Raw genomic sequence first — 12,070 nt, forward strand, 5'->3', positions numbered from 1 at the left:
CTCTCCTTTCAGTCCATTCACGATGACCTGGTAAATTTTCCCCATATTGCTTGTTTGGTTGGCACCTGAAACAAACTTGTTGTGTCTCTCCTTCACACTCCCAGTTTCATGCACTGTGCTGCTCTGTTTTTCTGCTGAAACTCTTTCACTTTCACCTTCATCTGTAGACATCACCGTACTACCCTCAATCATGTGACTGCTAGAGAAACCAAGCACTTACTTTTATCAGTTCATATTTCCTCAATCCAGCCACCAGTAATAGTTCAATGTAGTATAGTCCTTTTTGGAGTAACACAGTACATGGTCAAATGTTAGAAAAAAATATAAAGGACACAAAATACCCCAGTGTAATTTAATGCAATTGTAACAACATAAAGGGAAAGTTGGATCATTTTTACAAATGAAAAGCTAATTGGGTTATTTTATTTTTATTGCCCAGGAGTAATGAGGACTCGTAGTATGGAAGAGACGGTTCCAAAAAGGGAAAAAACAAAGAAGTTTTCCTCCACTTTAGTTCTTTCTTTACCACCTGAAGGGAATGTGTACGGGTAAAAAAAAAAAAAAGTGTCCGACTATAGAGAAAGGTTTGTTATTAATTATTAAGCATTTTTTTTCTTTCTCCTGTTGATAATGTTAATTGCACAATCTCTGCGTGCCCAGAATCCCCCATAACTCTGCACATTTTATTGATTTCAGTCAAGCATTTATTATTTTATTGATGTTTTTACTGACAAGAGGGGCGCGGTGGCGCAGTGGGTTGAACTGCAGTCCTGCTCTCCGGTGGGTCTGGGGTTCAAGTCCTGCTTGGGGTGCCTTGCGACGGACTGGTGTCCCGTCCTGAGTGTGTCCCCTCCCTCTCTCCAGCCTTACGCCCTGTGTTGCCGGGTAGGCTCCGGTTCCCCGTGACCCCGTATGGGACGAGCGGTTCTGAAAATGTGTGTGTGTGTGTGTGTGTGTGTGTGTGTGTGTGTGTGTGTGTGTGTGTGTGTGTGTGTGTGTGTGTGTTTTTACTGACAATCACAAAACTTTTACAAATCTAAGGTCTGATGTTATTGGGTTATTGACTGATGTTATTGACATTTCTCGTTACGTGCAATATAAACACATAACAATTGCACATGTGTGCAATTCTGGGAAATCATGTGACCATTCCAAAATCTAACTGGTTGAAAAGAGAAAGTAAAACCTTTTCGAAAATAAAAAACAAGGCAGTGCCACAGACACAAAACAAGGCAGGAGGATCAGCGGTAGAGAGGATCTGCAGCACTGTGGGCCACAATGACCACCCAGCAGCAGGAGCAGGAGAAGCGCTACGACCCCGGTGACAGCACCTTGAAGTTTGTGACTAGACCTGATGACATCAGTACGTCTTCCTCTCGTTCACTTTGCGTTTCAGCTACAGCCAATGAGTTCTGTGTATCTGTATAAGTGAACACTGTGAGTAAAAGCTGTATTGATGTGCAAAAACTTTTTTAAAACACTGTACCTAAGGGCACCTAAGTTCAGATATATGGTAGTACTGCATGTATGGTTAAAGTAGTGCATTAAAAATCTATTATTGTAGATCTATGTTTACACTCATAGCTATTCTCATATCTTTTGAATTGACTCTTAACAATCCATATAGAGGTAAAACTAGTTGAAAACAAACAAACGAATGTTGATACAATGCTGTCTGTCTATAGCACTGGACGATGACCCAGACACCCTGAGGGCAGAGATGTCCTGTGGACATGCTGTCACCCCACAGTCTCTCACCGCTTGGTGCCGAAGTCTCCTCGACCAGGTGAATTATATTTTCTAATTTTATTACTTTACTGGCTACTGTCAAACGTGTCGGTGTTGGGAAGCTGGGGGGGGGGGGCAGGTGGCACATAAGACCACAGACTGTAAGCATGTCTTGCTGCTGATAAACAGAAGGAATAAAAAAGAATTGCACTGCTGTCCCTTTAAGAAAACGAAATCGAAACAAGGATCAGATTTCAACTCCGAATATCAGAAGGGAAATTATGATCAGATGCCAAGGAGCTTACTTTGGACTTCCCAGATCCTTTCTCCCTGTGGTTCCAGTGAACTTCCTCATGTCTTCTATCCTCCCAGTTTATCAAGGATAAAATTGAGATTGTCTTCCCTTGGCTTACAAAGGCAATTTGTTCCTGAAAAATCCTTAGAAAGGCCATGTGACAGATGTATCGGTTTATGGGACAACAGGACACTGACTCGGGTTTTCAGGATTTAATGGTCTTCTGGCACTCTCAGGTATCTGGACATTCGGACATCTGATAACCTCCTGTCCCGTCTTCTGACTGCAGGGTCAGTACAAGTTCCTGTGTCCAGCACTGAAGGAGGGAACGGTGAAAAAGTGTGGGGCGCTCTGGTCCTACCAGGAGGTCCGCAAACTGGCAGTTCTCACAGCCGATGAGCAGAAGCACTTTGAGGAAGCCATGGCAGCTCTGGCTGCGGCAGAATTCTGTGAATATAAATCAGTAAGTAATGTAATGTGTAAAAAAAAAAACCATATCAATCTGTAAGGATTATAACATTCCATCAATATATATATGTGTAAAAAAGCAATGATTAGAACTTTCAGTACGTCTTATACAGTATGGCAGTTTAATCACAAATATACAATTAATACCAGTATAAATCACAATACACGGTGCTGCCTGAAAGTATGGTAAACTCTTGTGTCCCTTAGTTTTACCACTAAATATTTATTTAATGAGAATCAGTGACCAATTCCATATGTTGCTTTAGAGGAGATCGTGTGTGTAGTAGAAACACGCAAGTAGTGCAGGTGTAAAAATAAGTGAAGTCCAAGTTTACTGGATAAACCAAGAAGGTAAGTAGAATCAGGGGTGTAAATCATAGTCATTTATTCATTTTATTTGTTTATTTTAAGATTTAATGCTAAGAGTTTACAAGGTGGGTGGTGCAGTGGCGCAGCAGGTTTGACTGGGTCCTGCTCTCTGGTGGGTTTGGGGTTTGAGTCCCACTTGGGGTGCTTTGCGACGGCCTGGCATCCCGTCCTGGGTGTGTCTCCTTGTGCCCTGTGATGCTGGGCTAGGCTCCAGCTCGCCATGACCCCGCTTGGAACAAGTGGTTTCAGACAATGTGTGTGTGTGTGATTTTACAAGCTACTGAGAAAGCTGATGTTGTAGTGCTCAGAGCTGCTGGGACTGTTTCTAATTTTCATTTTTCTGTGCAAAGTGCCCAGGATGCCTCTCAGTCGTGGAGCGGGAGGACCACATGAACCTCAACGTACGCTGCACAATCTGCAGTGCGGAGATGGGCCAGGTTTACGAGTTCTGCTGGCAGTGCCTGAAGCAGTGGAAAGGGCCCGGTCCTCGGTCAGATCGCTGCGAGAACGACGGCTGCACCAACAAAGACCTCGAGCTGCTGAAGAAGTGTCCCATGATAACGCTGCCAGAGGTGAATAACGTGCAGTGCCCCGCCATTCGGGCGTGTCCCACCTGCGGGCTCCTGGTGGAGCACGATAAGACGGGCTGCAAGAACATCATCTGTTCCAGGTGTCAGAAGGAGTTCTGCTTCGTCTGTCTGAAGCTCACCCCCAACTGCCTGAAGACGAGCTCTTATTTCGAACTCTGCTCTGATGGGGTCGCTCCGAGACAGACATCAATTCCCTGCTGGAACAGGAGTAACCCATAATAACATCCATAATAATAACCGTTCTAATTCCACACACACACGCTTTTTATGATATGATGTAGTGTAGAACGGCACAGGTATACTTGCATAACGCATCACTTAGCTTTTGTTAGTAGTTGTTTTATTAAGTGGCATAGATCTTATACCATGTCATTAAATTACATTAAATATTTGTGAACAGAATGACCTGTTGTAGCTTTTTCTTCTATCACACCTCATAGACACACTGAAAGTCACCCTATGGTATCCAGTGCAGCTCCAATGTACTGTGCGTACTTTAACTATTTACTGAGATATAAGTACAGAACCTAAAGATAAAAAAGGACAGATATGTTGCACTGTCAGCTGTAAAGGAACATGGAACTGGTGATAAATACTCAGATGCAGCTTAAAAAAAAATGTTGCTCTTATTACAGCAAGATGAGGAAACCTGACTCGTAGCCAAAAACTTAGACTGACAGTTACTCCGAACTATGTGCCAAAGTGTTCACTGCAGAGAGGAAGTGTCATTATTCCTTATACATGTCCTCATCTTTTATTGGCACTTTATTCCTGTTCACACCTCGCATGACCACTGAACTCATATTATGAACAGGATAAAAAAATGAAGTACTGAATATTCTGTATGTCGAATAGATGTTCATAACAGAAACAGAGAGCTGTTGTCTTTAGATCCAAAGGTCGCAGGGTCGAACCCCACTCACTGTAGTACCCTCGAGGAAGGTACTTACCCTAAATTGCTCCAGTAAAATTACCCAGCTGCATAAATGGGTAAATCAGTGTAAGTAGCTTTGGAGAAGAGCGTCCAGTAAATTAATAGATGCAGACAGTGTAGCACCTCATTAACATACAGTATCTTTAATACGACTTCCATACATCTTTAATTGTCTGTAAACTGACTTCTTTATTCAAACCTGCAACCACCAGGTCCAAAGGCTTATTGCACAAAGATTATCTGCAATAATTCAACACAAAAAAAAAAAACACATAATGCAGATAAAAGTTACAATGGGATGAAACCTGTATCCAAAATATTTAAAGACAGTAAAATATTATTTCTTTGTCTTGTATTATAGTAAACGGATGATCTGTGTTCAGCTGCAGGAACTTTGTGTTCATAAAGTTCATAACATTATTCAATAACGAAATAACAAAGTTATAAAACAGTTCTCTGGAAAATTCTGACTTTTTTTTCATGGTTAAACACACCTTCCACACACCCCACACGGTTCATAGACAGATTGCAGTCAAACTGAAACAGAAATAAATGACTTGCAGTGAAAATCAAGTACTGTTGAAGCTTGTTTCTCTTTTTACTTCATTAAAAGTCTTTCTTGCCCTCTTTTATTTCCTTTGAGAGAAATAAAGTGAGTAACATGTCATAGATATTTTGCGCAATGCACTATTGTTCATTCCCAGTTTGCATTGTTTTGGAGAAAAGCAGCTGCGACATTCATAAATCTTCATAAATGTCACTGTTATGAGATTCAGTAAGCAGCACGTAAGGTTACAATTTTCAAATAGACACCCAGCTCAGAACACTAGTGATTTACTTTCTATTGTAAATGTTAAACGATGAACTGTATGAAGGCAACCAAGTGTTGTGACATTTTACTAGAACTTTATTTGTGCAGAGATATGATGGATTATGAATGGACAGCAGGGACAGCGCTCAAGCCGTCTCCATGTCCGTGACAGCATGCACCCTGACTCCGAGGGCGTAGTGCCCCCTACAGGCCAGGTACAGAACAGCCGTTAGAGCGCCTGTGAGACACAGCGCTGCCGCACCCCCCAGGGCTGTGATTAGAGGGAGTTCGACGCTGCTCTCTGGCACCGTGAAAGTCGGGGGGGAATCGGAGTAAAACCCAGGGGCCAAAGACCCCCCTCTGTAAAGAGAATGATCATTAAAAACAACTGGAACACACTGACTGCTCAGGTCTCCGCATTACGATGGTGTTCACAATACACACATGCTTAAGAAAACTTTAAGGTGAACGCAAAACGGTACTGAGCACAATGCGGTACTGAGCAGACACACCTCTGAGAGGAGGAGCCACCACTGGTGGGAGGACCAGGAGGTGGAAGAGCCTCATAGCTTGTGGGAGCGGTGACATGTGAATGGTGACATAGTGTCTCATGAGGACAGAGGATGGACCCGGTGTACCCCAACACCTGCGGTACAGAAAAAGATGGTTCAACACACACACACACACAAGCAGGTAGCAGGTGTGGCCCAGTACTCGAGAGCACAGAAGAAGCGAACCGACGCGACCCCTGCGTGGTACCTGTATGGAGGTGCCGGCTGGACAGTCCATCCAGTGAGAGTCAAACACCTGGACCTGGTACTGGTTGAGCCCAGTACAGCGGTGTCTGTAGCACCGACCCTCCGCTGAACCGCTTGGAGAAAGAGAGATGTTCTGAGAGAGGGAGGTAACTTCATTATTGCTGCGTATTGTCATGTTTATCAAAGTGTGTGAGACTGTGTTCTTGTCATTTTGATTATTAATACATATCTCTGTTCTCATGTTTAATATTTGTGTAGAACTATAGAACCAGGTCACTAAACGTTTCCCAATTTATAAATAAGCAATAACTGAACAATGCAAAAAGACTTACAAACATCCCTCTCATACACACACACACACACACACATATATAGACTGACCTCTCTGTGCAGGTCAGAGAAGAAGCAGCGACTCTCTGGTCCATAGATCTCCCCGCTCCACTCGATCGCTCTTTCGCCCCCCTCCATCCGGCACTCGCTCTGCAGGAGACACAGAGTGGTGGAACAGAAATCGCAATAAATAAAGTCATAAAATGATCACACACATCACAGATCAGAAGAAGTTATTTAATAAAAAAAAACTGAATAATTTCATTTAAAAATTACTTTACAGTTCATATTTAATATATCGAGCGCATTATTAAAAACCGTTCATTTAATTAATTAAAAAAAAAAGAGATCCCCACTGCGTTGATCAGAGGTTTGTAGATGCGACAGCCTTCCAGGTACTCGTCGGTCTGGCACGTTCCCTTGTGGAGGTGAAGGTAATGACACCCAGACCCACTGGGCCCCAAGCAGGCGGGAGAGAAGAGGGGCATCAGCGGCAAATCAGTTCACGGCATTAATGCTACGACACTGCGTAGGACTGCAGCGCCTGTGCCGGTTTTAGCACACGGACCGACAGGACGTTACCTGCCCGAGCAGAAGAAGGCGGAGGAATCGTCACCACAGGTAGTCGGGGATCCAAAGTGCTCGCCCTGCCCTGCATGAACATGTCTTAATTTAACAACTATTTGTCTAGTGCTTTGTACAACAGGATGTTGTTTAATAGAGTCATTTTACAGTAACTACCCTGCTCAAGGAGGGCAGATTTTGGTTGCAGTGAATATTAAATAGGGATTAAGCAACACAGAGAAGACCAAAGTCACCCCCACTTTACTAAAAATGAGCACACGGGGTACTGACATCACACACGTGTTTGATACAGATCGCTGCTGCATGAGTTGTGTTTGACCTGCCAAAGTGTTACCACGTACCCCCCCCTCCCCCCAACTCTCTCTGCTGTCTCTCTCTCTTCCTGTAGCTGCCCGTATGAAATCCAGCACTATAGTTACGACCTACAAAACCATCAACACATCTACTCACGACATCTATAGATCGTCTGTAAGATCGCTCAGTTCACCCCAACCGCACTGCTACGCTGCACCTTTGCCTATTTGGAGGTCCCGCACACAACAGGTCCAACATCAAAAGCGCAGAGATTTTCACTTCTGGCTCAGATGTCGTGAAATAAGTTCCCTCGGTCACTCAGAACTACTGAATCCCTCTCAGCATTCAAGAAGGGTCTCAAAACTCACCTATTTCAGACTCACTTCTCCCCTCATCTCAAGTGCATGATAAACTTGTGTTTGTGTTTAACTATTATAATAATTTCTTTAATAATTGAAGAACCTTTCTGCAGATAATCCTGTAATGCACACTGGTTTATACCGTGGTACAAGACAAATTGACTGTCCTCGAGAATCACGTGTCTGCATCCAAATCTCTCCTTCTGCTGATGTTATGTACTTTTTGTATCGTTCTCTGAGATGGAAGTCGTCTTAGAGAAAAGCGTCTGCTAAATGAATAAATGTAAATATGTTCCATAACACACTAACACACACGACACTTAGATTTCACTGCAGATTTAGTAACACGGTGACGACATCTTACACACACTGGGAGGTGATTCTTACTGGGAGAGCAGAGATCTCCCCCCCACCACCACCACCGCTATCCTCACCATCTCCTCACCTTTTCCCCATTCGAGACTCTGAGCAGCGCTCCAGTTCACCTGGTACCAGCCCGTGTCCTGCAGGGCAGCCAAGGTGATCGGGTCGATCCGCACCAGTTCTGGGTCGCCCAGAGCCGCCACCATGATGGAGCCCTGTAGAACCCGGGCCTCCCAGTGGGAAGAGTAACCGTGGGCTCCCTGGGCAGAAACAACAGGATGAGTGTTAATGAACACACGGTGCACGCTGGCTAACAGTACAATTTTTTCATACTTCTATTTATCAATACACACAAACATTTTCCGAACCACTTGTCCCATACGGGGTCGCGCGGAACCGGAGCCAAACCCGGCAACTTAGGGCGTAAGGCCGGAGGGGGAGGGGACACACCCAGGACGGGACGCCAGTCCATCGCAAGGCACCCCAAGCGGGACTCGAACCCCAGACCCACTGGAGAGCAGGACCCGGTCCAACCCACTCCGCCACCACACCCCCCTATTTATCAATAATTACTAATAATTAATAATGCTATATTTAATAGTGTTAATAATTGTAATTGAGAACTGTGTTTAGTATAAAGTGGTTCATTCAACACAGAATGTACATTAGATATTATTAAATGAATATTATTGACAAGTTCTACTAATGGGTACATAAGAGGGTTCAGATACTACTGAGAACAGGAATTTTGGAGAAAATATCAGCCAGTAAACTACTGTTTACTACACTGTCAGATCATGTTTATTGGCTGTAAACGGTGTAACGGGGTAATCTCTGTGTGTTACCAGTACCAGGTTCTCTAGCGGTCCCCCCAGCTCGGCGTTGGAGGATCCCAGGTGGGTCTGCATGGCCTGAACGACAGACTGGGTGTAGATCCTCACCTGGCCGGTGTGATCCGTGTTGGTCACGTGACCCCGGCGTGAGCAGCCCTCCCCCACTGTATGGCACCACATATCAATGATGCAAAGTCACATTCAGTTCGGTTGCGTGAAAGACCTCCCCGGTCACACATATACATTCCAGCAGCATTGTGAAGACATTACGACACTGGGTTTATAATATAAAGGAAACAAAAATGTAATAAATAAATAATCATGAGAAGATAATAAAAAGGAAGCTACAAAAAAGCTACAACCGTATAACATGAAAGCCCATTAAAGCACCTCTGTAATGACATCATGGAGTTCCTATTGTTCTACAGATCACGGACACCATGGACCATAAGACCATCACCATACGGTTATGTTGGAGACCATGAGCGTAAGAGCAGGGAGGACTGGGACTCACTTTGCGGTGAGCGGGAGCAGTCCTTCCACATGTCGAAAAGTTGCTTGGAGAACCCGAGAACATGAAAGAGCTCGTGGACCAGCGTCTGCAAGGCAGCAGGAAGTCAGCACTCAGCACGCACTCCTGCACCTTCACCAGGGTAGCAGCAGGATAAGAACACAGTAAGTTCAGAAACGCAACCTGTGTTACACTTTTACCATGAATGCTGTGGTGTAAATGGTCATGTGAGCGGTGTACGAGAACACGTGGAGAGAGAGGTGTTGCATCAGTAAGGGCAGCACTGGTGAACACTGCTTTACCTATAGGGTCGGTGTAAGTTTACTTAGATTACCTGTACTGTCAGTGTAAGTGTACCGATGTTACCTGTAGTGTCAATGTACGTTTACCTAGGTTACCTGTAGTATTAGTGTAAGTGTACCAACGTTACCTGTAGAGATAAGCCAAACACCACATTACTGGACTCACCTGTCTAATTACCACTAACTCACCTGTAGTATCAGCATGTATGTTACCTGTGACATGTGCAGCAGTGTCACCTGTAGCATGAACGTAAATGCACCCCTGTTACCTGCACGGTTTTGCTGTGGCTGTAACCATCTCCCCTCAGCCGATCTTTGCAGATGACCGCCACCCCAGCCAGCGGACGACCGTGTCGGTCCGTCTGACAGTGTGCCGCGTAGGCCAGCACGGCGGGCTGTGGGTTCAAGAGGACCGTAAAAGAGCTTATACATGGACGGAGGCGCAGTACACATTTACTCACTTCCTCACCGGAGCAGTGAAATGAACTGATTGCATCACTAGGACTGAAGTCCCATGAGCGGAGCACCCGGAAACAGTCTGCGCCGTCCTCAGAGACCCATTTGCACACCTGCACACACACTACATCTTAAAAACACTACGTGTGGTAACCCTTCTCCATTTACCACGTGCCATCTGTCCTCACACAAGTTACTTATGTGCAATAGTTTGTGTATAGTGTTTACGTTGTGTACGACTTGAGTAAAATCCGGATTTACGTAAAAAATTCCTGGCATACACATTATTTACGGGTAGCACTTTTACGTTATGCAGAACATCTGAAATACGTTAAGCGCAAGTAGGCGTAACCAGACAAGTCAAGAAGCTGCATTCTCAGTTCCTGCGAGTTTTGAGCTGTGAACGCACCTCCTCTCATTAGCGTAGTGCTTTTTTCCCATATTTTTTACCGTTTTCGTTATTCACAATGTCCGGTGCTAAACGTGCACTCGAAGGAGAACGAGAACCGTCTCGCACTCGTACAGCGGCCGATTTGGGAGATGAAACTGAAAATAATAAGGAAGTATGAAGGTGGACAAAGATTATGGTCTATACACGGTAACCAGGTTTAGTCGTATCGAGTGTGAATACGATAGTGAAGGATGCTGCACGGCGAGCATGAAACAACTATAATAATGAATAAAGGTCAAGGTGCAATAACTGAGATGGAAAAATTTTAAATTACGCAACAACAGCACCCTCTTGTGTGCCAGCATACTACTAGATGTATGGTAAACACGCACAGTACAGTACTGTATGCAGTAGTCTATTCTTTTAATTAAATTTATGCTTTACAGAAATGTAAAAATTTATTTAATTGACTAGATCTATGGCTTATTACAGTACTTAATATGTCTGACATTTACTAGATAATTATATATTGTGTAATATTTTTATACCCGTGTTTGCAAGAAATGCGAAGGAAATGAGACGACTTGGTTCTGTAACGGAGGGGGAAGAGGCGGAATCCGACATACGTAAATTTCGACTTACGTTAGGGGTTGAGGAACAGTCTATTTGCGAGAGTCGAGGGGTGTCTGTACTGTGAATAATCTGTGCACGGCTGAGTAGAGCCCAAGTGCAGAGGTTTCTGCGTACAGTGAGTACAGCTTTGAGGTGTACAGTCAGCATTTGTGTCTTTACAGTCTGTGTACTTATTTATGATGTCATGCGTTCTGTCCGAGAGAAACCGTGCAACATTTCCAATCCATGTACACTATGTGTAAATGACAATAAAGGTTCTCGATCAAGACAGGATCCCAGAGGTCTGGAGCCTATCCTGGAAACACAGGACACAAGGTTAAGCAGAGGCCTCCATGGATGGAAAGCTAGTCACCACAGGGTATCTACAAGTTAAAGCACTTAAGAAGAAACCAAACCCGGCGGTGACAGTAGTCGGAATGTGGCGTCAGGGCACTGACTCACCTCGGCGTGACACTTGTCTGTGCTCTGAGCGTGAAGGTACAGAACAAAGTCAGTGTCAGGGAGTCCCGCCCCTTCTGGCCTCAGAACCACCACGGAGGGGGAGTCTGGGTGTGGGTAGACAGCACAGCCGCTCAGGTGCTCATCGGGAACCTGTCGGTCAGCAGGTGGGCACCGCCGTCAGAAACAGCACCTCCTTGTGTGGCGGAGAGGAACGACACCAAGCATGCTGGAAATCCGATGGTGCGACTCACAGTGACACCTAGACAGGTCTCCTTTCCGTAGTTCTCATTGGCTCTGCCACACCTAGACAAGAAAAGGTGAGCTCTGACTGTCAATCAGGTGCTATCAATTACAAGGGGTGGACAAAATAACAAACAACACATGAAAAAAGACGTTTAACTTCGAAGAACCCAAAACACAGTTACAAAATGAAAAGGTGAGTCATGTTAGGCTGATTGCCAGTTAGTTTTCATAGCAGTATGAGGCAACTGAGAGAGTTCCAAGGAGGTCAAATACATTTATTTATTTAGCAGACACTTTTCTCCAAAGCGACTTGCAATGAATTCTAGGTAGCGTTATCAGCCCACACACCTTATTCACGAAGGTGACTTACACTGCT

The 12,070-nt window shown here is 44.6% G+C and overlaps 2 protein-coding genes across 2 annotated transcripts; one reads left to right on the top strand and one right to left on the bottom strand.

Moving 5' to 3' along the window:
• Positions 1 to 1,236: 1,236 nt before the first annotated feature.
• Positions 1,237 to 3,702, top strand: LOC114911939 (uncharacterized protein DDB_G0292642-like). Its single transcript, XM_029256514.1, has 4 exons — positions 1,237 to 1,363; positions 1,686 to 1,786; positions 2,313 to 2,486; positions 3,211 to 3,702. The coding sequence occupies exons 1-4, from the start codon at positions 1,279 to 1,281 to the stop codon at positions 3,667 to 3,669; spliced, it is 819 nt and encodes a 272-aa protein (XP_029112347.1). The 5' UTR covers positions 1,237 to 1,278; the 3' UTR covers positions 3,670 to 3,702.
• Positions 3,703 to 5,306: 1,604 nt separating this feature from the next.
• LOC114911860 (leishmanolysin-like peptidase 2) lies at positions 5,307 to 6,794 on the bottom strand. Its single transcript, XM_029256033.1, has 5 exons — positions 6,640 to 6,794; positions 6,335 to 6,433; positions 5,955 to 6,086; positions 5,708 to 5,841; positions 5,307 to 5,555 (listed from the first exon to the last, which is right to left on the bottom strand). The coding sequence occupies exons 1-5, from the start codon at positions 6,769 to 6,771 to the stop codon at positions 5,342 to 5,344; spliced, it is 711 nt and encodes a 236-aa protein (XP_029111866.1). The 5' UTR covers positions 6,772 to 6,794; the 3' UTR covers positions 5,307 to 5,341.
• Positions 6,795 to 12,070: the final 5,276 nt, after the last annotated feature.

The sequence above is a fragment of the Scleropages formosus genome, chromosome 11, assembly GCF_900964775.1.
Source record: "Scleropages formosus chromosome 11, fSclFor1.1, whole genome shotgun sequence".
Lineage (NCBI taxonomy): Eukaryota > Metazoa > Chordata > Actinopteri > Osteoglossiformes > Osteoglossidae > Scleropages > Scleropages formosus.